This window comes from Macaca thibetana, chromosome 5 (assembly GCF_024542745.1).
Source record: "Macaca thibetana thibetana isolate TM-01 chromosome 5, ASM2454274v1, whole genome shotgun sequence".
Taxonomy (NCBI): Eukaryota; Metazoa; Chordata; class Mammalia; order Primates; family Cercopithecidae; genus Macaca; species Macaca thibetana.
The window spans coordinates 129,058,635-129,082,580 of NC_065582.1; the positions used below are offsets into that span (position 1 = coordinate 129,058,635).

Below are 23,946 nucleotides of genomic sequence, written 5' to 3' on the forward strand. Positions count from 1 at the left end.
TAGCCTGAGAAGGATCTAGTTTACTATGCTATTACTAATATCTATCTGTTTTCTCCTGGAGACAGTTATGCTTTTTTTTTTTTTTTTTTTTTTTTTTTTTTTTTTTTTTTTTTTTTTTGAGCTGGGGAAATGCCAATATTCATTATTATGTCTTATCCTAAAGTTACACAGGAGAAATAGGGATGTTGAAATAAAGTATACTTTGGTAGGCAGAATCCTAAAATGGCCTCAAGATCCCAGCCCCTGGTATACACACTTGGCATAATCCCCAGAACTTGTGAATATCACTCCCACAGATAGGTTATGTTATGGCACAGCTGTCGTTTAGAAATGGAGATTGACCTGGGTGGACCTTACCTCGTTAAACAGTCCCTTAAAAGGGACCAGACTGTTCCTGAAGAAGGATATTTGAAATGTGAGAGGGACACAAGGGAGATTTTTCATTGCTGACTTTGAAGACAGAGGTGACCTCGTGGCTTGGAACCATCAGAGACTTTTTGGAACTGAGCACAGCCTCTGACAGTAAGGAGAGAAGGCCCTCAGTCCTACAGCTGCAAGGAATTGAATCTGCCCACATCTGGAATGAGCTTGGAAGAGGGTATTTCCTCAGAGCCTTGAGAGGACAACCTCCTTAGCTTGGCCCACACTTTGACTTCAGCCTTGTGATAACCCAGGCAGAAAGTCCAGCTATACCATGCCCAGACTTGTGACCTATGAAACTGACGGCTAATAAACGGATGTTGTTTCAAGACACTAAATTTGTGATAATTTGTTATATGTATATAGAAAACTAGCACATGCCCCACATTTATGTAAACAACCTCTATTCAATCCTGATAGTGTTCATCCAGGGCTGAGATTAAGACACGGTAGAACTCTTAGAGGCCAGGCGCGGTGGCTCATGCCCATAATCCCAGCACTTTGGGAGGCCAAGGCAGGCAGATCACAAGGTCAAGAGTTAAAAACCAGCCTGGCCAACATGGTGAAACCCTGTCTCTACTAAAAATATAAAAATTAGCTGGAAGTGGTGGCAGGTGCCTGTAATCCCAGTTAGTCAGAGGCTGAGGCAGGAGAATCACTTGAACCCTGGAGGCGAAGGTTGCAGTGAGCCGAGATCGCGCTATTGCACTCTAGCCTGGGCGACAGAGCAATACTCACGTTTCAGGAAAAAAAAAAAAAAAAAAAAAAGAACTCTTAGGAAGACTTGAGGATTTTGGCCGTAATTGTTTAGTAATATTTGTAGAGCAAGACCAGATGTTAATTGGTATGTTTATTTCCTCAATATGTATCATGGTTTTGGTCATTTTTGGTATAATTCCTCAGTTTTCAGGTGCTGGAAATGTGTCACTGGACTCATGTTCTAGGTCAGCCTGGATTAAGAACTGAACATGCTTTGGGAGGAGAAAGCAGCCAGGTTGTGACTGGGGGAAACAGCCCTGGCGCTTTTGTTCATGACTTGCTTGGAACTGTATTGGATTTTTTTTTTTTTCTTTTTTTTCTTCTCCCACAGAGACTGCCATCACATGGCCATTACTGTAACTGAAAATCCCCTGCCTTTTCAGAAAGGCACAGAAATACATGGTATCTTTCAGAAAGGAAGTGGCTAATTTATATCCGGTGATAATGGTGGCATCGGGAAGGAAGCGTCCCATCCATATTTCATTATTTGCTGATGAATGCATTCAGTGAATAGAAATAGATGAACTGAGCCACAATATTTCTCAAACAGGAAATACTGAGGAATGGATGTGTGAATATGAGTAGCACAGGACATAAAAAGTTGAGAAAAAAACTTCCAACTGCTTTGAGCCTCTTAATTCTCTTTGACCTCCTATTTGTCACTGTTTTGAAGATATTCCACAGGATAAAGACAGGACAGGTGGGACAAAAATGACCCAAATAAACAACAGTGAGACAAGTGGGTGGCTTTATACTCTGCAAGAGACATGATATGTCTTAAATGGAACCGGGTTATTTGGGACCCCTTGGACAGCAAGAGGGTTTTGAAATGGTTTGTGACCTCTCCCCCCCTTCCCTGTTTGCTTTGCTCATTAGTGTTCCTAGGTGGCTGCTGGGTGAAGGACTTCTCATCATCTCCGATGTGGGCCAGTGCGAGAGAGCAGCTGCAGCATCTGTTTCTAATCGGGTCGTGCCTTTCTAAGTACTTCTTGCCTGTTTGTCACATTGTTTCCCTCCCACCCTGTCTTCCTTGGAGTACTGCAGAATCTGTAAGCGTCCCTGGAATGCACACGTGGACCTTGTCATTCCCAAACAGACTTTCTGCTGGTCAGCAGTTTGTAAGGTTCGGCTGTTACAGGCATTAGTCACTTGGGCTCATAGAGAGACTGTGGTCTTTGGAAACTCAAGAATATGTCTTTTTTGTTGTTGTTAATTCTTGGCATCCAGTTAGATTTAACTTCTCAAGAGTTTACACAGACTTTTAGAAAAATGTTCTGTCTCTAAGAAAACAGTGCTCTTGCTTTGTACAGTTTTTGTATTTTCACACTTGGTGGTGGTTTGCTGAAATGCTGTTTTGCTAGTGATTCCCCTCCTCCCCCTATCCGGGGTTGTAAGCAGCCTCTGGGGCTCTGTTCACTTCAGATACCTGTTTCTGGGGACAGCTTTTCAACAGAGTTTTTCCTAACAGGCATATGAGAAATTTAATTTCTGATGGAATGAGGGTGAAACTCTAGTCCCGGGCAAACCCGCCAGATCTCAGAGGAAATGTGGGCAGTTACCATTTTATCTGAAGGTAGGATGTAGAGACAGAAAAGGGGCTGCAGGTCCAGGTGGAAGAACAACAACGAATGCAGCATGGTATGTCCAGGCCTGTTAGATTCGGCTTCATCCACAATCAGTGTGAGCTCTTATCTGCAAAGCAGGCCTAAGTGTAATGGAAAGAAGGTGGGCCAGGCACCAGGGTCCTGGGTTCTCCCACACCTCACTCTGTCTCCACCTGCCCCATGCATAAAGAACACCTGTCAAGTAGCCATTGTACCTGTTTCCTTATCTGAAAATGAGAAGGTTGGAGAGTATGACTTCTGTTGAACCAACAACGCACATACAAATTTTGGTGAAGTCGAATGAAGGCAGCGTTGAGAGAAATATCAAAGTCAGTCATTGGATTTCAGGGCTTAGGGATGGAAACCAACTGGTAGTAGAGTGGTTGTAGTTATGTCCAAAGGGCAGAGTGGGAAAAATATGACCAAAAAGGGTGTGGTGGGTGTTATGTTAACAATAAATGTTAGAGGTATACATCTGGGCACAGAGGAGAAAAGCTAACGTGGTACTGATGACTTCAAGTCTTCACTGTCCAATTCAGAGGATAAGGGAGGGTTTAAGCTGATTAACCAGTGGACTTTTTTCTCCTGCAAGAGGGTGGAGATCTATAACTGCAGATTTTATCAGATGCATGCTAATACATGTTATTCTGGGGGACTTCTGATACCTTGAAGTAGACGTTGCTGCTATTTGGTATGAAAAAAATAGGAGGACTTGTTTGAATGGAGAATGGGGACAGGCTGAGTTCCACCGAGATGTTGGCTTAGAGATGCCTGGGCCGTGCTGCACAGCAGGAAGCCCAGCAGAGGGGAGAGGGCTGTGGGTCATGACAAGGGAGTTGTTAGCTGATGGTTGGGTACTAAAGTCATGGGCAAGGATGGAGTCACCCAAGAAAAGTGTGTAAAATGAGCTGATGAAAGAGAAATCTGTTAATTAATTCCTACAGCAGCCCTGTGAGAGAATGTATCTTAAAGCCGACAAAACTGAGGCAAAGTTAAATACCCTAGGTCACACAGCTAAACTATGACAGAGGTGCTCTCGTCTTGACTTAACATGTCTGGCACCTTCCACTACACTTTTCCACTTTTCTGATTCCTCCTGTCACTTTCAACATGACTTAGTTCTACTATTAGAAAAATTAAGTTCTCCTATTTTACCCTCTTAACCTACCTATTAGCTACAATAAATACTGCGGGTTTACCTCCTCAGAAAAAGATATTTGGTGTTATTGTTATTGATGTTCCTGGATTTTAAAAACCTTATATATTTTCTATTACAAAAGTACATTTTTTTTTCCTTTTGTAATAATTCAAATGTCACAGAAACAAAACAATCAAAAGGTAATATTTTCCTAAAATCTTACCAGCCCCAAAGAAAACCCCCACACGGCATTAATTTTGTAAGGCTCTGGAAGAGCAAAATGTGTTCGTCTACTGGGAGTCTTTTGGAGAAAGTTACTTAGGGATAGCACTTGGAATTGGGACAATTATTCAGTATTAATCAAGTGCTTTTTTGGTTATATGGTATGTTTTCCAGGGTGGCTCCCTGGGTTTGGCGTTCCGAGCTCATCTACCTGGCTTTGTGACCTCGGGGCTGGCCCCTGCATGCTCCTGCTTAGTCTCATCTTCCAGCTGCGCTGCACTGAGAAGTTGTTCTTTCCTTGTATTACCATATGGTTTTTCTCTTAAAAGTTCCCCACTGCCGCCTGGCGCTCTCCGTTCTGCTGCTTGTGTGAGACAATTTCCTTGGGGGTTTTCTTGGCTCTAGGCTTGGGATTTCATGGTATAGATGACAAGCAGAGTAGCAAATGTTGTTCAAATCATCTTTAAAGAATGCAATTCTCATTGGTAATGAGATGGTCCAGACATTTTATAATATGAAAGTTACCCCGGCAATGCTTAGCTTTGAAAGCATCCTGATGCTGGCTTCATAGCTGTGGTTTGGGTCGAAACTTTGCATTCCAGTGTTTTCCCTTTTGCATGAGAACTAAGGGCGTTTCCCATCTTCCCACTAACCTTCTTTTCTTTAAAAGAGAATATGAAACCAATTCAATACTTTCTAGAATGCAGTCAGGTAGCAGTGTGTATCTACAGAAGTGATTAATCAGGGTACTTGAGTAAAACTTACTTTGCGGACAGTTCGTGACTCCAGAATTTCTCCATTCTTCAGATCCTGGGAAGTGGCTGGGGTCAATCAAAGATTTTGTGTGCGAGACAGCGTGTTCTTTTCTTTACCTCTCTTCGGCTCAGAGGCATCTGTACTACTGAAATAGGACCTCAGAAAAAGACATGACTTAAGATGAAGGGGTATGTACCTCTTCTCTTTTCCAATTAGGTATTCTGTAAGGAGAAAAGACAGAGCTCAAAGGAGTGTACCGCACATGTCTCCTCTGCCCTCTGCTGCCCCATGATTTCATCTCAGCTCTCTTTAAAATTGGACATCTGTTCCCTTGAAACCTGAGTCCTGATATTTCTACCTTCTCCCATCAGGCAGTGCTGCTCAGGAAGACTGTTTGTTTTCATCTGAAAATAGGAAACCTGCACATCAGCTGTACACAGGGGCCACCTATTAAATTAATATTCAACAGTGCTTTGGACTAATACACATTTTTACATACTATAGGCTGGTGAATTCACTCAGAGATTGAGTAGTTAATCACATGAGTTATAAGGCGCACAGCGTCCTGTCCTTTGGATAGCTTTATGGTTATGTATTTGTGACTGTTTGATTGACATCTGTGTGCCCCGTTACACTGTTTGCTCCGTGAGTTGGGGATGCTTTGTTTTTTCATCATGGTATCCTTAGCATTTAACGCAGTATTCTAATTGGTACTCAATAAATACTTGCTGATGAATGAAAGCATGAATAAAGATTTACTTTTCTTTTTGAGAACAGATGACTAACTTATACAGAGAAGTTATTTCCTAGGTTTTTTGTTTGTTTTTTATTTTTGAGTCAAAGTATATCACTCTGTCACCCAGGCTGGAGTACAGTGGCACAATCCTGGCTCATTGCAGCCTCTAACTCCTGAGCTCAAGCGATCCTCCTGCCTCAGCCTCCCAAGTAGCTGGGATTACAGATGTGAGCCATTGTGCCCAGCTCTAGGTTTTGTTTTGAGGATATAAATCCACTTTTCAAAAATCTTGTGGATGACTGGAGATATAGCCAAACAAAAAGAAATTGCTTTTAAGGAGGGCATTTGTAAAAAGTAGGTACATAACTTTCTTAGCTAATTCATATGTATTGTAGTTAAGCAGAAATGAAAAGTTGAGGTGGAAAACACAGAGGTTATGCACACAGATTTCCATTTGGTTTGGAGTTTCCCAGCATAATTGATAGAAACTCCCTTTCATGGGTCAATTAAAACTTGAGCCATCTTGATCTGGCCAGAGCAAATATGCTACCAGGAATTTTTCACCCTGTGTTGGCTTTCCTTAAGCAAAATAACAGAATTGGATTTATGCATCTCTAACATCCAGATTCAAGAAGCCTTAGAATTAGAAAAAACAAAGTACCAGAGACTTTGTTTAGAGGTCATTTGGTTAAATCTCCTCACTTTACAGAGGAGGAAACATAAGCCCGAGGATTAAGTGACTTGGATCTGCATACTTTATTTATCCATAATCTGAGGCGTTGAGAAAAATGTAATCACCATGTCTTATTAATAAAAATCTCCAGCTCTCCACCTGAATACATTAAAAAAAAATTTTTTAAAGAGAAAAATACTTCTAAACTTAAATTGTAATACCTGATTTTAAAGGTAAAAATTAAATATTGCTTTCAAATGGAAATGTAATTTTAATTTGTTTGGATTAAACAATTCAAATATCACCTTGGTAACATGCTCTTTGCTTCCACCTGCTGATAAGGATCAGAGGCTACGGGCTACCTAACCACATCTACCGAAACACTTCTGTTTTAAAAGTAAACAAAAAGGATATCACTTCAGTTTGAGTATGGTGAATAAAATCCATCTGGGCACACCGAGCTTGTTAATTTCAGTAGACCTAGGGCTGGATTAAAATATAGTCATGTACTGCTTTACAAATGCTTAGTCAACAATGGACCGCATATACAATTGTGGTTCCGTAAGATTGTAAAACTGCACTTTTACTGTACCATTTCTATGTTTAGATATACAAATATTTACCATTGTGTTACAGTTGCCTATAGTATTCAGTACAGTAATATTCTGTACAGGTTTATAGCCAAGGAGCAATAGGCTATGCCATATATCCTAAGTGTGTAGTAGGCTATACCATCTAGGTTTGTGTAAGCGTGTCTGGAGTTTGTTCCTGGCAGTGGGTTTGTGGTCTCGCTGACTTCAAGAATGAAGCCGCGGACCTTCATGGTGAGTGTTATAGCTCTTAAAGGCGGCACAGACCCAAAGAGTGAGCAGCAGCAAGATTTATTGTGAAGAGCAAAAGAACAAAGCTTCCACAGCATGGAAGGGAACCTTAGCGGATTGCCGCTGCTGGCTTGGGTGGCCAGCTTTTATTCCCTTATTTGTCCCCACCATGTTCCCTTTCTGTTGTATCAGAGTGCCCTTTTTTCACCCCTCCCCGTGATTGGCTACTTTTAGACTCCTCCTGATTGATATGTTTTACAGAGCACTGATTGGTGCATTTTACAATCCTCTTGCTACAGAGCACTGATTGGTGCATTTTTACAGAGCACTGATTGGTGCATTTTATAATCCTCTTGTTACAGAGCACTGATTGGTGCATTTTTACAGAGCACTGATTGATGCATTTTATAATCCTCTTGTTAGCTACAGAGCACTGACTGGTGTGTTTTTACAGAGCGCTGATTGGTACATTTTACAATTCACCTGCTAGCTACAGAATACTGATTGGTGTGTTTTACAATCCTCTTGTAAGAGGGAAAAGTTCTCCAAGTCCCCACTGGACCCAGGAAGTCCAGCTGGCTTCACCTCTCACAAGTACACTCTAGGATGGAGTCCCCAACCCCCGGGCTGCCGACTGAGACCAGTCCGTGGCCTGTCTGGAACCGGGCTGCCCAGCAGGAGGCGAGTGATGGGCTACTCAGTATTACCGCCTGAGTTCTGCCTCCTTCAGTATTACCGCCTGAGTTCTGCCTCCTTCAGATCAGCTTAGGCATTAGATTGTCATAGGAGCCTGAGCCCTGTGGTGAACTGCGCATGGGAGAGATCTAGGTTGTGCGTTCCTTATGAGAATCTAATGCCTAAAGATCTGAGGTAGGGCGGTTTCATCCCCAAACCAACCTTGTCTGTGGAAAAATGGTCTTCCACAAACTGGTCCCTGGTGCCACAAAGGTTGGTGACTGCTGCTCTAGGATGTTCACACAAGAACAAAATCACCTACTGGCATGTTTCTCAGAATGTTTCCTCATCATGAAGTGGCACATAACTGCAGAAGCAAAAGTGATGGGGAATCCAGAATTTTTCCCAGCTGGGGAGGAAGTGGCTTCTGCTGACTGCTGATTCTGCAAACAGGAATGTGACTCTGTGGCTTTTCCCCCAGCTTTGTAAATGAGTTTTCTCTTTAGGAATGGATTTTCTTCATGCTAGAATTGTCATTCTCTTTTTTTATTTCTTTCTGTTCACTTTGGTTTTATTGTGATTTTACCTTCTTCATATGTCCGAGAGCTTTGCTGGTCAGCAGCTTCTCCTGGAATGCCTAGCAGCAGTAATAGAACTTCTGATTAATTTCAGATTTTTAAATGATAGTTGCCTCTTCCTCCCAACTTACGTAGGTAAAGGAAGTCCAAATTTCAGAAGACCTATTAAGTGCTAGGCGCTCTCATCCGTACCTCCTTATCTCCTCCCAATAACCCTGCCAAAGAGATACGTATGAGAGAGCCTAGCACCTCTTCCTGTTTTTACTGAGGGCAGAACAGAGACTAAAGCAAGTAGAAAGCAAAGCTGGGATTCAAACCCATGTCTGTCTGACTGTAAGCCTTTTGCTGCCCTTCTCTTTTGAAGCAGGATTTGGAATTGTGGAACATATTTTACAGCAGTGCTCAGAATGTAGGTGGTGGCACACATTATTACATAATTTGTTTTATAATTATCTCAATAATGAAGTCAGCTGGGAATTTTCTGAAAAGCTACCAATTATACACTTCAGGTATACATTCATAAGAAAGTGACCTTTTGGGCATAGATAACATTTATCCAGAAGGGTTTTGCAAGCTGGGCTTTTGTTTCACTGATAGATTTGGGGAACTTTAGCCTTCTTAAAAGGTATCCCCTTAATTTCCCTGGCCAAAAACTACTTCTTCTCCATGCCTTCCCATAGTTGAGGCCATGGTATTGATGGCTTTTATCCTTCATAGTCCTACATTTACATCTGTCCTAGCTCTACTATTACATTGTAAAACCTCTTAAGGGTCGGAACTGCAGTGTTGATCAATGAATAATAAAAATAACATATTTTAGCTTTCTTAGTGCTTTGAGCAGTGGGTATTTTTGAATAAACAAATAAATAATTGTATCTAAGAGGATATGTTCTGAAAAGAGAAAAGTGAAATTGTCAAGTGAAAAACAAGTTTATTTTATACCATAAAGGTTGGTCATAATCCATTTCAAGATGGAGTGGGCTGTAGAAATTATCTAGTTACAAATCGTCACTAGGCAGATTAGCAAATGGAGGGCTAAATCAATTCAGGTCTTATACTTACTTAGTGGTTCTGTGTTGGCACTATCTTTTCAGAAATGGTTAAAACTAAGCATTATATTATGGGTTTCATATGCCATCACTACAAAAATCAAAGTTTGGTCTTGGCATTGCCAGGATCAGTGAAAATATACTTGGAGCTACTTTGCCGGTTTTAATTCTCAATTTCCATCTCTTATGGTTGCCAAAGAATCATGGTTTTCAGAGAGTATTTTTTTCCTTCTATTTTAATATATTGGATTTTTATAACAGCTGAAATCATTGTACTGTCTGGGGCTACTTGGGAACTTAATAAATCATCATGAGACAACAATGACAATGTTCGACAGCTCTGGAACCTGACTTCCTGGGTTCCAATTTCAGCACCTTGACTTTACTAGTTGGGAAACCTTGGGCAAGTTACCAAATAGTGCCTCTGTTTTCTCATCTGTAAATTGAGTTTGGGTAATAATGTAACTAATTTATAGAATTGTTAAGAGAGAGAAGTTAGAGAAGTTAGGGCTTTTCTGGAGCATTGGAAATGGTCAATAAATGTTAGCTGTTATTATCATGATGGAATTCCAAATAGCTTGAGCTGCTTTTCAATCAGTATTTTCCTTTTAGTGGTCAGAAGAATGTTTAGTGAAAATTTCCCCAAGATTTCATAATAAAGACAATGATGGAGGTAGAATTTTATTGGGATTTGGAAGATTTGGATATGTAAACACTGGCTGTAAGGCCCTTTCACATAGAGGAAATAATGTGACTAAATTCTGATGGGAAGAAACCTGGGTTTGTCCCAAGAACAGGGGCCATTTAATTTAACTGCAGTGTAAGGTGCTCCCTGGGGAGAAGTGGGAGATTCAGTAGGAATGGAGATTTGGGGTTAGCCCATGGGGCCCTGAAATGACAGGCCAAGGAGTTTGGATTGGGGACCTTGAGTACCGAGATCCCCTTGACGGCAAAGTGGAGGGAGGAAGTATTAGAGAGGGTGACATCAAGTCAGGGAGGCCAGTTGGGAGGCTGTTGAATTAGTAGGAATAGAAATGTGGAGGATGTAGTACTGATAAGACTTCAGAGTTGATGGTGGGAGGGGAGGTGGTCTCAAGCATGGCTAAGTACTGTTAACAGCAATAGGGAACTCTGGAGAACGGGTGAGTTTGGGATAGAGGAATATGATTTCAGTGTCATAAACATCAAGTCTGAAGTACAGATGGGACAACCCAAGAGAAGTGTTCCTCTGATAGAAATTCAGAACTGGACGCCAAGCAGAGTTCAATATTAGAGATAAATTCAGAGTCATTTCCCGATGCGTTAGTGTTAACAACATGGAATATATGCAGTTCCCTGAAACTGGGCCTGGAGACTCAAAAAAGACCCCACAATCCTTGGCTTGTGGCAGCTAAGGGAAGAGCTATAAAATGCTGGACTGGAGGGATCCGGTTCAGCTGCTGTGCTGGAGGCACTGGGTCAGGTGCTCAGAGCTGCCCTGTGCAAGTCCTCCAGTGCCGTTCTCTCCAGTTTTTAAGCCTGTTCATAAATCAGAGGAGGAACCTCTTTTTCCCTTTCCCCCATCACATACTGATGGGCATTGACTCTCAGGTTTCCTTTAATACTGGGCAGAGAATTAGGCTCAAATTAAGAAATGTAAAAACTGTATTATAAAATTTACATATGCTATATTACAGTGTTAGAAGACAGACTCTAAAGATACAACTTCAAATTTCAAAAATGTCAAGCCCAAACTGTTTCATAACCCTTCATTTTGTATGTGGTTTTCAATGGGTATAAAAATACTTAGTGGGTGTGTGGGTGGCTTCTCGTGTTTTGGAAACGGTGAGAATATGAGATGCTGAGCTTTGGGTTCTAGGATGAGAGCTATAATTACTAACTCTGATTCTTTCCCAGGATTGGTTCATAGGTGGATATCTGGTATCTAAAAACCCAGCAATCCAGAATCCAGAGCAATAAACCATTCTCCCCTCCCCCTGAAATTAAAAGAATTATGTGGCGGTGGAGAGAGGGAATGTGGGATGATGGTTCTGCCCTGCGTTGTCTCTTTCATACCGTTCATGAATGGTTGAAGTCAGTGATGCAGCAGAAATGAAGGCTGGTGCCATGGCTTCTCCTAGCCTGATACACAATAGCTACCGCACAGCTCGGTGGAAAGCATTCTAAAAATAACCCAGGACTTATTTCAAACCCTCCTCCTCCCCCAAGTCTTGGCGGATGTGGTAAACACCCTAAAAATACCTGCTGTCTGAACCTTTGAGGTATCTAAAGAGGAAAGGGCAGGTACAAGGATTGGGGCTGGAAGAAGTACCCATTGTTGGAAGGCTTGCCCAGCTACAAGGACTGCTGCCCACTGGGGCCTGCCTTCGAAGCTGTTTGGTGAGCTGCCTACCATACCATCCTGTTCAAGGATAAGTGCCTACTCTTGAGTCTCATATTCACTGTTGGCAGGTTTCAAGGAAACTATTCATAGACTAGACATCTGTTGTCTGTCCCATTGACCTCAAATCTGCAGCTGCCACATGGAATATATGCAGTTCCCTGAAACTGGGCCTGGAGACTCAAAAAAGACCCCAGGTATTTTGGTATTCAGGTATGGTATTCAGGCAGTGTGGTGGCTTTTAGTCTTATTTCACAGAATCAGAATTTTAGAGCTGATATGGACTTTAGACATTGTATTGTTAATAAAACCATTGAAGTCCTTTAAAATCACTGCATTTCTGGAGTCACATTTCTGTGCCTATATGGTGACCACAAACATTTGAAATGGGGTCTTAGTCCTTGCTTATTAAAAGAAATCACCCTCACCCTCACGATTATGTAACATAAAAATAGGATGATGAAAACCAGTACTTTGAAAACGTTGACTAAGTGATCCTGTGTGCAAGGCTTTCTTCTTTTTTTTTTTTCTTTTTTTTAAATAAACTGGAACTTTGAAGCTGGGAGTGGTGGCACATGCCTGTAGTCATAGCTACTTGGGAGGCTGAAGCTGGAGGATCACTTGAGCCCAGGAGTTTGAGGCTGCAGTGAGCTATCATCACACTACTGCACTCCAGCCTGAGTGACAGTGCAACCCTGTCTCTAAAAAAATAAAAATGGCTGAGCGTGGTGGCTCACGCCTGTAATCCCAGCACTTTGGGAGGCCGAGGCGGGCGGATCACCAGGTCAGGAGTTTGATACCAGCCTGGCCAACATGATGAAACCCCGTCTCTACTAAAAATACAAAAATTAGCTGGGCATGGTGGTACGTGCCTGTAATCCCAGCTACTCGGGAGGCTGAGGCACTAGAATTGCTTGAACCTAGGAGGCAGAGGTTGCAGTGAACTGAGATCGTGCCACTACACTCCAGCCTGGCGACAGAGTGAGACTCCATCTCAAAATAAATAAATAAATAAATACAAAAACAAATAAATAATAAAAATAAAAATGGAGCTTTGAGGATCATTTTCTCACCTGGACTCCAGTATTTTGAGTATAAAGTTCATTGACAACACAGCCAGAATACCAGGAGTCGTGTCTCCAGGGAGAAGACTTTCAGTGTCTAATTTCTGAAATTGCAAACCATAACCCTGATATTATAACTGAGGGACTGTAGCTGATCTCTGCATCTTGCGAAAAAAGGGTTTCACAGATTATCTCTAGCACCCACGGGACACATTCAAAGTTGTGGGGGCAGCCAGTACCATTTGATATAACAGCATAAATCACCCAACAATTTTATTTTAGCTTCCAGCCATATCCTGTGTGACTTTTAAATGTATGATAACTACCTTACCCCAGTCTCCATTGGTAAACTCTGCAAAAGTCCAGCAGTTACAGAATCTCTGCTAACTCAAGAAACCTGTGAAACTAATGGAGTAGAGGAAACCAGCTCATGTGCTGAGAAGTTTTAAATATGTTGCATTTATGGTGGGTAGAGCATTGTCATCATTGTAAGGAGTATGTATCCTCCACCGTGAGCTTTTCAAATTCTTTGGTATCTGGAAGAGTGTTAGATATGTTTTCACTGTGAGTTGACAGTAAATTGAAAGCTTTTCTTGGATAATGAAAGTGATCAAAATGGCTGGAGGCTTTTGTGTTTTTTTGGTCACTTAATGCATATCTGAAATAGTCACCTCTAGAAGCTCAAATTTCCCTGGACCAGTACACTTGTAACAAGGAGTGAGATACCCAGGGAGATGGTCTGCTTTGGGAAACTGTGATTTTGTGGAAAGAGCATGGCTTTGGAGTTGTTAGTGCCCTCAGCTGTGTAGAAGCCAAGGCGGCTGTGGGGGTCTATTTCCATGTATGTCAAGGGAAGAAGAGGAGAGAATGTAATGTTTGTGATGTGTGATATCCAGGTGGCATGGTTCATGGACATTCAAATCTTTCTCCCCTGAAATTCCAGAATGAAGAGCTTCGAAACTTGTCTTTGTCTGGCCATGTGGGATTTGACAGCCTCCCTGACCAGCTGGTCAACAAGTCTACTTCTCAAGGATTCTGTTTCAACATCCTTTGTGTTGGTAAGTTATTCATCACCCACACAGCAAGAAGTTTGATCCTTCGATATTGACAGGTGACTGTCGGAGAGACATGCTTCAGTGAAATAAGAATGACATGTTTATTCTCTTTTTTGTCATCAGTAAAGCAAGGCAAAATATCTGCCTTATACATGTCACAAGTTACAAAGATTGAGAGCTGTATTTAGGTAAATGCATTGTATGTTTTGTCATGTTACTCAGATTACTATTAGTATTTCTGTCACACAGTCAAGCAACCGATCATTACAATATCGTTAAGATCCCTTAAACATTTTACTTTGGACTAGGCCTCTGCCTTGGTATTTTTCTTCACTCCTCTAGCCATATCTTTTTTTTTTTTTTTTTTTTTTTTTTTGGAGGAGTCTTGCCCTTTTGCCCAGGCTGGAGTGCCGTGGGGCGATCTCGGCTCACTGCAGCCTCTGCCTCCCGGGTTCAAGCAATTCTCCTGCCTCAACCTCCTGAGTAGCTGGGACTACAGGTGCCCACCACCACGCCCGGCTAATTTTTTGTATGTCATATCCTTTTTGGACTAAGAAGAGGAAGGTGGAAAAGAAGGGGGATAAAGAAAATCAAAATATAAATTTCCTGTTAGTTTGAAGGAGAAATGTGCGTGGAACAGATACTGGCTATTGCTCTCTCCCCCATCACGCCTGATGAATGGCAGGTGAAACAGCAGTGAAGTGGTTTGGGCCATATTGTTCTGTTGGCATTGTCCTCTGGGCATTTCCCTCTGAGACATCACTTTGAGACAGATCAAAGAATTCTGTATGTAGCCAAGTGGACTGTCTTTTCCCTAAGCTTGGCAGAATGTGTCAGACTTACTTTTCTTGTCCAAGTAAAGCGAAGAGAATTTAGAAAAGGTGTGTGTTCAATGTGAGAACCATCATTTGCTTATTTGTCAGTTATGGAAGTTGGGGGGAGTGCAGATATTTTTCTTTTTAAAAAACTTCTTGAACCTCTTGATGACTCGACTGCGTGTAGCCTCTGCACTGGGCATTCATTAGTAGAAAGTCACAATTGGCGGGCATGCTAGACCAACTTGCTCCCTGGCATTTTATCTTAAGCACTGGATAAGAGAAGGACTGGAGAGAAACATGGCCACAGCAGCCAACTCTCATCTCATGCTTTCCCCTTTTCCCTACATGAAGCCTTTTAAAATTCAGCAGGAGACCTCCCGAATGGCAGCTAGTTCTACAGAGTGGCATGAATGGGTTGTCCTTTCTCTCATGATAAATGCTTATTGCAGAGCAGGGCAATTCTTCATTAGCATAGCAATTTGTTGGCGATTTGTTGGTTTTCTATTGAGAAGTATGCTAAATTGTAATCCCAGGCCAATTACTCTTCTGGCTTCTCTTCAGTGCCTCCCCAGCCCTGTCTCCAAAATCAGTTCTAAGAACCTGTCTGAGAGTCCTGTCCTGGCTCTTGCAGGGGATGGTAGGGGAAAGCCTTACGGTGGGATCCTGGTTTAACTGGGTATGTGGTGTGCAGTGGGGTGTGCTGGCTCAGGGGCTGACTCCTTGTGTTAAATAAGACAATTCGGATGCTGAATTCCTCAGAGGCCAGATCGATGCTGCCCTGTTAGACGTGTAAAGCAGCCCTATTTGGAGTCTCCTGGGTGGGTTACAATACCTGTGATTGTTAGATTTTTGTCAGGTTCTGTTCTTAAACATGTTTAAAATTAGTTTTTCAAACTAATGAACATAATATATATTGTATTGTATGTTATAAAATACTTCCCTTTCATCTCCCACTCCCATTTCCATTTCACAGAGATAACACTGTGGGATCCTCCTAGAAACTTTTGACATCTTTCTGTGTTAGGAAGTTGCTTTTGGTGGCTTACAGTTCTGTAGGTAGGAGTCCAGTATGGGTCCGCAGGGCTGCATTCCTTCCTGGAACCTTTAGGGAGAATGCATGCCTTCTCCAGCTTCTGGAAGCTGCCTGCATTCCTTGGCTCTTGGCTCCTTCCATCCATTCACAAAGCCAGTCACATCGCATCGCTCTCCTAGTATTTTTGTGTCAGAAAATTTTCCACAGAGAATTGCAGAAATCCAGCTTAAATCCAGTTAAGACTGTCCCTCACCCTCCAACACACACTGAAAAGGTAATATGGTGAATTAGGTAATTAAGAGCAGCTGGCTCCAGGAGTTCAAAGAGCCCTGTCTTTCTCTGGTTCTTGATCCTGCTTGCTTCTGCTTGCTTCACATTCAGGCATTTTCATCACGACAGCAGCCTGGCTCCGTCAGCATCACCAGCCTAGCAACCTCAGGGGAAGGAACAAGGCATTCCTGACACGTCTCACCAAACAGTCAGGATTTCACTGATTGGCCAGGACTCAGTCACACGCTCAGCCTGGGGGGAAGATGGGGTCAGTTCACTCCAAAACATACAAGGTTCCCCATAGGCAAGAAGACAGGATCAGAAAGGAGATAGGGCTTGGGAGAGAGACATACTGGACAGATAAAAACAGCTTTCTCACAGTTATGTAGGTGCTTTCTTGTTTTGCTTTTACACAAATGAGATCATGCTGTTCATCTTGTGCATTTTCCTTTTTTCAGTCCACAAGAAGTCCTGGATATCCTTCGTTGTCAGCATATCTAACTCTCTAGGTCGTTTTCCATAACCCTTTGGAGCCCCTTGTTTGGGGCCAGCATGAGCTCTTTGGGAGACAGGAGTGTCAGCATTAAATATCATCCTCAGAAAGTTGAATATCAAATCCCTTTGCCATAGATATTTTATGGCATAATATCTTTATAAGAAAAACTTACTGTCAATCAATGGTCCATCTATTTTTTTTTTTTTTTTTTTTTTTTTTTGAGACGGAGTCTCGCTCTGTCGCCCAGCCCAGGCTGGAGTGCAGTGGCGCGATCTCGGCTCACTGCAAGCTCCGCCTCCCGGGTTCACGCCATTCTTCTGCCTCAGCCTCCCCAGTAGCTGGGACTACAGGCGCCCACAACCGCGCCCGGCTAATTTTTTGTAATTTTTAGTAGAGACGGGGTTTCACCGTGGTCTCGATCTCTTGACCTTGTGATCCGCCCACCTCGGCCTCCCAAAGTGCTGGGATTACAGGCGTGAGCCACCGCGCCCGGCCCGGTCCATCTATTTTTAAAGTAAGAGTCTATAAAAAGTAGATCAAAATATTTGGACAGCCACATAGAGGAGTAGGTGTTATATTTAACTTAAGAGCATCCATGGTAATTTTTCCTCCTTACTTCTTACTGCCCATTTGTTTATTTTGCACAGTATTCACATGTGATACTTATAGCGTGAATTTACTTACTTGTGATAAATATGGGAGGGAATTAAGGATAAAAAAATAAAGTTATGATCCCAGTAAGGAAAATTTTTACCAAAAAGGTCTCAGAATTGTAATTTTGTTTTGTGGCATGAGCCTGTAGTTTGAAAGAATGCACAGGAAATAAACCAGAGCAGAAAATGGTCCTGGCATGAACTAAGTCTAGTTTCAGAGCTACTGAATTAAACATCTGCTGCTAGAACCCATCTCTGTTGGTCCTGGGAAGGCACGTAATAGAGGAAGTATAGTTTTCATTTCACTGGGAAGAGAATTCTGATGTTAAATGAGATAACAGAACACGCAGGAGTTCATCATTCCCCCACTGTCTGTTTTGCCACAACACACCTAAATCACTCCTGAAGCTACATTTTAGTTTAAATAAAGCCTTTCATGTTTTACCCATGCTGTAATTCTCCAGAGAATCTAAATTAGATCTAAATTGGCATTTAGCCTTTTTCTGTAATTTTAAATTTGTATGTCTTTCTCATCCGTTTTCCAAAATGATACTAACTCTAGGAAAAAAACCTCATCAACATTGATCCAGCTGTCTGTTTCTTGTGAACATACAAAGGTGAATAAGATACTGTAACATCTCTGCTTTTGAAGAAGAGCTAATTTGATAGTAGAGTCAAAGTAAATTAGTAATACATTTTGAAACAGAAAATTTTTCCACAATTCAACCTTAATTGTTTTGAGGGGATGAGAGAACAGGAATTGAAAACAGGTAAGTGAAGTGTAAGGCCATCTTAGCCAAGGTATAGTGTCAACATAAATTGTGGAAATTTACAATCAAATCTTAAACATTTTTATCCCATCTTGTTTTCCAGGAAAGGATGTAAATGGCTTATAGGGTAAAATAAATAAAGACAAAATTAACCCTAGAAAATAAAGGTGAAGCCAGGGATAGAATCAGAACTCAAAGTGTGCCATCAGGCCTGCCTATAGCAATTAATTGATGAAGTATTACATTTTTCTCTCAGCTTAGTGGTCAGAGCATGGAGAAAACTATTAATTCACTCATTCATTTAGCAGATATTTAATGAGCATGTGTTATATGCTAAACACAAGCAAAAAGTTTAACATACGACAGATTTATAGTATCTATAAAGTAAAAACAAAATGATTGCTCCGGATGAAACACAGCTTTACCTGGAAAAATTTCTCGATGGATTTTCAGAAAAGAGATTTGGTGTATGTAGTGGTCTGGGTTCCTGGGCATCCTCTAAGTCAGTGCAATTGTTTAATGAAATGCCAGGTGCCACAGGCTGGCTCATTTTATGCCAGAGATTGTTTCATCAAAGGTGATTCTATGAGGAACAAGAACAACGCAACTTAGGTATGTAGCTTTCTGACTCTCTGATTCCATCCAAGAGTAAAATCTAGAATATTTAGGGAAGGCAGGCAGATCCCCATGCACAGTTACTTACCCAAGTAGCCAGTCTTGGCAATTAGAGTAAAAGAGCTGAATCACAGATCAACAATTTGTTCAATCTACAGTTATCTTCTAATTAATAATACAATCCCTCTGTTTTTCCCTTGCCTTGTTCACCTTAGAGCTCATGGGTTAAATAAGCCTGAGAATAGAATGGAAAAGGTAGGACTGCCTTCCCCTGTGATGTGGGCATCATGTTCACTAGCATTGGCAGGAACAGGAAAAACAGAAGCCCCAGATAGCACTTCAATAGGGTCTCTAATTACTGTAACAATAAAGTGGTTAGGCAGATGAATTTATGATAGAATAAACAACAGACTCTGAAAAAATCTACCACAGTGGCATATCTCTGTATAAATCACCACCATGATCATTTTTGTTTTCTATTAACTTTTTTTTTTTTTTTTTAAGATGGGGTCTCTCACTCTATTGCCCAGGCTGGAGTGCAGTGGTATGATCTCTGCTGACTGCAACCTCCGCCTCTCAGGTTCAAGGGATTCTCCTGCCTCAGCCTTCCGAGTAGCTGGGATTACAGGCGCCCACCAGCACACCTGGCTAATTTTTGTGTTTTTAGTAGAGATGGGGTTTCACCATGTAGGCCAGGATGGTCTCGAACTCCTGACCTCAGGTGATCCGCCTGCCTCAGTCTCCCAAAGTGTTGAGATTACAGGCATGAGCCACCGTGCCCGGCCTGCAATTAACTTTTAATAAATGTCTCCTTTGTGCCAGGCAGTCTGCTAGGGAGTTTTGAAATACTTTAGTGTTAGTCATTGATTTTTCTGAAAATATTGTTATGGTTGTTTGGTTTGAATTGGAACCTGTGCCTGGTAGGCTTTTAGTTATTCAGTTAGAAAGAAATTTTTGTCTTATGGGTCCTCAAAAGTATAGATGAGATTCTGCTTAGAAAGATTAGAGAGAAGCCTCAAAAACGAATCCCAGTGCTTCAGGAGGCCAAGGCAGGAGAAATGCTTGAGTCCAGGAGTCTGAGACTAGCATGGGGAACATAGTGAGACCCTGTCTGTTAAAGAAAATAAGCTAATGCATTGAAAAACTTCCCTAGTTCTTCTGGAGTTCCTTTTCTTCCAAAAGCTGTCATTTCCTGATGAACTGCTTTTGGTGAATCACACTGCTGTTGGAGTTGCCGTGTCTAATTACAGCTCTTAAAAGCACAGAGCATAGAAATGGAAAGCAAAGCACACCAAAGTTTAGAGGAACAGTGGTTTTTTTCAACCCATTGATTAACCCTGTGCTATAAGTAGGGCCTGGTAGGCTAATTGTTTGTAATTTCCACCTTAATGTAAATGATAATTAAAATTACCAGGCCTTTAAAAAAAAAGTATGGTGTTCCTGATTCACATGGATGCTTAAGTAATTTTCAATCTAGTAAAATAAGATGATAATTTCAATCTTGTCCAGGTAACCTAGAATCCTTGCCATGTAATTGAAGTCTTTATTGCTATTCTTAGGGAAGAAGATGAAAGTTAAGTAGGTCACTTTCTACTGACAGAGCATTTCCCATAAAGGGGAAACTTTTATATGGCAGATCTGCTTTTGTGCCTTTTTTGTTCTAAAAATAGGTAAATCCTGAAAAGAAGTTGGCTCTGCTTGAGAATGTTACACTTGTAGCATGTACTTAAAATGACTCAAGTACCTTCAGTATCAACTACTAGTGAGAACCCTGTTTTATTTCTGTATCCACTACACAGTACTTTGTTTTGCTCAAAGCTAATTTGTTAAGCCATGGATGGTGAGTATTAACTTGTTAAACTCTTTCAGGTTAGGGAGCAGAGACTGGTTTTATATTGCTTTTATGGAGGGTTTTTTTTTGGTAAGACTATTCAGGAAAGTAAAGAAGACAGGAAACCGTCTCAACCGCTGCACAACCAGACCCCATAGAGATCTGGAATGACATTTAGGATGTTACAGAAGTGCAAACAGGTGTCAGTGTCTGTTTTCGTTCATTACTTCATCCCTGCACCTATGCTTGTCACACAGTGAGCACCCAAGCATTAATTTCATGATGGATTTCCAGTACTCTACACCATCTATCTGCTCTTTCCTGTATTCCCAGCCCACATTCTGTCTGCAGCATGGCTTCCATTTACTTACAGCCTTTGCTGCCTCATGGCTTCTGCTTACTTACCTCTCTTTGTATATCGTTTCTTTTTCATGCCTTCACACTGTGTGGAGATTGCATGTATCTCATTCAAACACCCAAAGAGAAAAATTGTGATTAGATAGGCCACTCTCCAATGTGGAGCCCCAGCTCATAGTGAAATGATTGCGCTTCCGTGGTTGCCTTTAGGTCAGGACCTAGCCATGGTCTAGTTGTCTGTGGCCAACTAGCAGGGTCATGGGTGTAAAGGATGGTCTTGCTTATAAGGGGAAAGCAGTTGTGACAAACACTTAGAATGTTGTTCCCATAATAATAAATTAGAGTCTGACTGGTATTATTCAATCATGTTCTAGACCAGATTCTAAGATGTGGGAGACCACCCCATCAGGCTAGTTTCTTGAATTCTCAGAACTTGGCACAGAACTTGTACATAGTAGGCACTGGAAAAATACTGGCTGAATGAAGCCTGACTAAAGAGGAAATTCTATGATCTTAGATGTTCAGGGACACAACAGGAAAGGTTAAAGAGTAAGATGAATGTACTTGGCCAACTTTTACCCTATAAGTGAATCATCATGGTTAGAGGCAAGCCATATAAGGCTTTTCTAATCAGAGAAAGTTCAAATCCAGAAAGACTTCGTCTTCCTTCACTTTTGTATTATGTTGGAAAGCATATGACACAGTATCATATTGGTGTTGAATTAACTGATCTTTTAGGTAATTCAGTGTAAATGGAATCACTTGTTTCAAGTAACAGAAATTCAACAGTATAGTCTTTTATCCCTTAAGTAATATAGTTTTATACTCTGACATTTAGGAGAGAAAGAGGTAAAGTTCATGTTCTTGTAATATACAACCTGAGCATGGGCAAACTTGCAAGTACAATTTTTCTATCCAGAGGTAAAGAAGAATCTCTTGATCTGTAAATTTGAAATCCTGTCTGCTAAATAGTTTCTGAAATTCACTGAGGCATTTTTAGAAAGGTATTCCATAGATTACACATAGAAAGAATTATCTCTTCACAGTGGCATTTCTGGTGACAGTTTTTCTTTTTTAAACTTTATAATCATGACTAATGAAAAAAATACTGATGAACTGAACTCATGTCTGAAAGACATTGACACATTCTCTAATTTTTCTTTTGTGGTTACATAGGTGAGACAGGCATTGGCAAATCCACGTTAATGGACACTTTGTTCAACACCAAATTTGAAAGTGACCCAGCTACTCATAATGAACCAGGTGTTCGGTTAAAAGCCAGAAGTTATGAGCTTCAGGAAAGCAATGTACGGCTGAAGTTAACCATCGTTGACACCGTGGGATTTGGAGACCAGATAAATAAAGATGACAGGTACATCTTGGGATTTTGGGGGGACATGATGAGGAGATAGCAGGATCCATCCCAGGTAAATTTAAAGGCCAAATGTTTTGGGGGTTTTTTAGTTGTGGGGCTTGGTCCTCTATTGCCTGAAAGGTGTGATATTCTTGTCCTCTGAGAATTTTTCTGAGAATGTTCTTCCTTGAGATCAGAATCAGACATCAAAATTGATCCCAGCTAGTAGAAGCAGAAGGGAGATTTATTAGAGGGATTAAATTAGCTTACAGCATCTTTCCACAAAGGCCATGAAACTAGGTTTTGGGCTTTCCTACCAGGAAAAGCAGTCTAGAGAAACACCCAGCCACCCCACAGAACAGTTTTAGCAGAAACCCCAGCCATCAATCACTTCATACTGCTTGGGAAGCCAGCACACTAGAGGGGAGGTCTCTAGATGCTCCACCAAATCTGCCCCAGGTAAACAAATGCCTTCACCATTGCTTGCTGTGTAATGATAAAATAGTACACTGAGTTTTTATAGTATACCCCATTTATAAAGCCATGTAAGTTTGGGTCTTTACCATGAGTTGCTGTTTGCTCTTATTTGAGGGAAGTTTTTAATTCTTAAAATTTCGTTAAGATTCAAAATCTCAGGATTTTGTTCACATTCCTTCTCAAGAGCACCAATTCTGTTCATCAGTCTCAACCTCAGATATCTTACGACTATTTTACATAGTACATTCATTCTCAAAAGAAGTTTGAGAAAGTTAAAATAAAACTGCCCCAGGCCCAAAGGTGATTGTAGAATGGGGCTTCCAGAAACATCTTTGAGCAGTTACAACATTATGGGCATAAGTGTCTACCTGCTTAGTGTGACCAACATGTAGACATGAACAACAAATCAGTAAGTTAGGGTGTGTTTGCTTACAGCTCAGACACTTCAGTTGTATCAGGATTTTTTTCCATATTCCTCGGAACTGTATATTATATACATGTGTTTTGTAAAGAGGAACTCGCCTATTTTTATCTAGAAATGTGTATTGCCTAGATACATTTTAACTATTCCTGATACAAGTATGAGCACCACAGTAATGACAGAGAAATGTTTAATTCATTCTTTAGCTGAGCACCAAGCTCTTTATTTTATCTATAAAGCACTTTAAATGCTCTTCAGTAGACATTGTCCCGTGATAACAGGAACAACTGTTAGATAGAGTGAGAAAGATTTTATTTTGCATCTGGCCAAAATGGACTATCTGTACATTGTGTTGGGGCAGGGAACAAGTTTGGCTCTGACACTGCAGCTGAGCAGTTGCTCTTAATATATGACCTCAATGACAAGGAGTGATGGAGAGGCCCCTGCCTGAAGGCTGTTTGTAATGCCAAGGGCAGTAAATGAAGAGAAAAGCCCTGGTCATAAGGAAAGGGGCACAAGTGCATTGTGGGAGCTGGGAAGAGAGCCAGGGGTTCCAATCATTGCATAGTGACAGAACATACCCAGAGCAAGGCCTGTTCTCCACCTCTCAGACCCGTATAGATTTTCTCCCTGGGGTTAGGAAAAATCTTATTCTTGCATTCCTTGATTGGAAGACAGTAACTGTACTTTTTCAGGATCCCTCCCCCTAGGAATGAGAACCATCCTCCACATAGCCTCTTGCTGAGATTCGCTGTGCACTTCCAGCTCACTGGGGTTGTCACAGTGCTGCCACTCGATTTTTGCCTCTGCCCTAAACTGGGACTTTCCCTCGGGCTGCTGGTGCCTTTTCACATCCCAATCAGCACTCAGCAGCAAACAGCTAGGACAATGCATATCCTCATATTTGCAGCTGGAGCCCTC

The 23,946-nt window shown here is 41.4% G+C and overlaps 1 protein-coding gene across 9 annotated transcripts in view; it reads left to right on the plus strand.

The window, feature by feature from the left end:
* The window catches only part of SEPTIN11 (septin 11), a 90,387-nt gene that overhangs the window by 33,113 nt on the left and 33,328 nt on the right, over positions 1-23,946 (plus strand). For all 9 annotated transcript variants that reach the window (XM_050790861.1, XM_050790865.1, XM_050790869.1 and 6 more), the window contains exons 2-3: positions 13,819-13,933; positions 21,950-22,145. In XM_050790861.1, the coding sequence (XP_050646818.1) occupies positions 13,819-13,933; positions 21,950-22,145 (311 nt within the window). The remainder of the gene's footprint in view (positions 1-13,818; positions 13,934-21,949; positions 22,146-23,946) is intronic.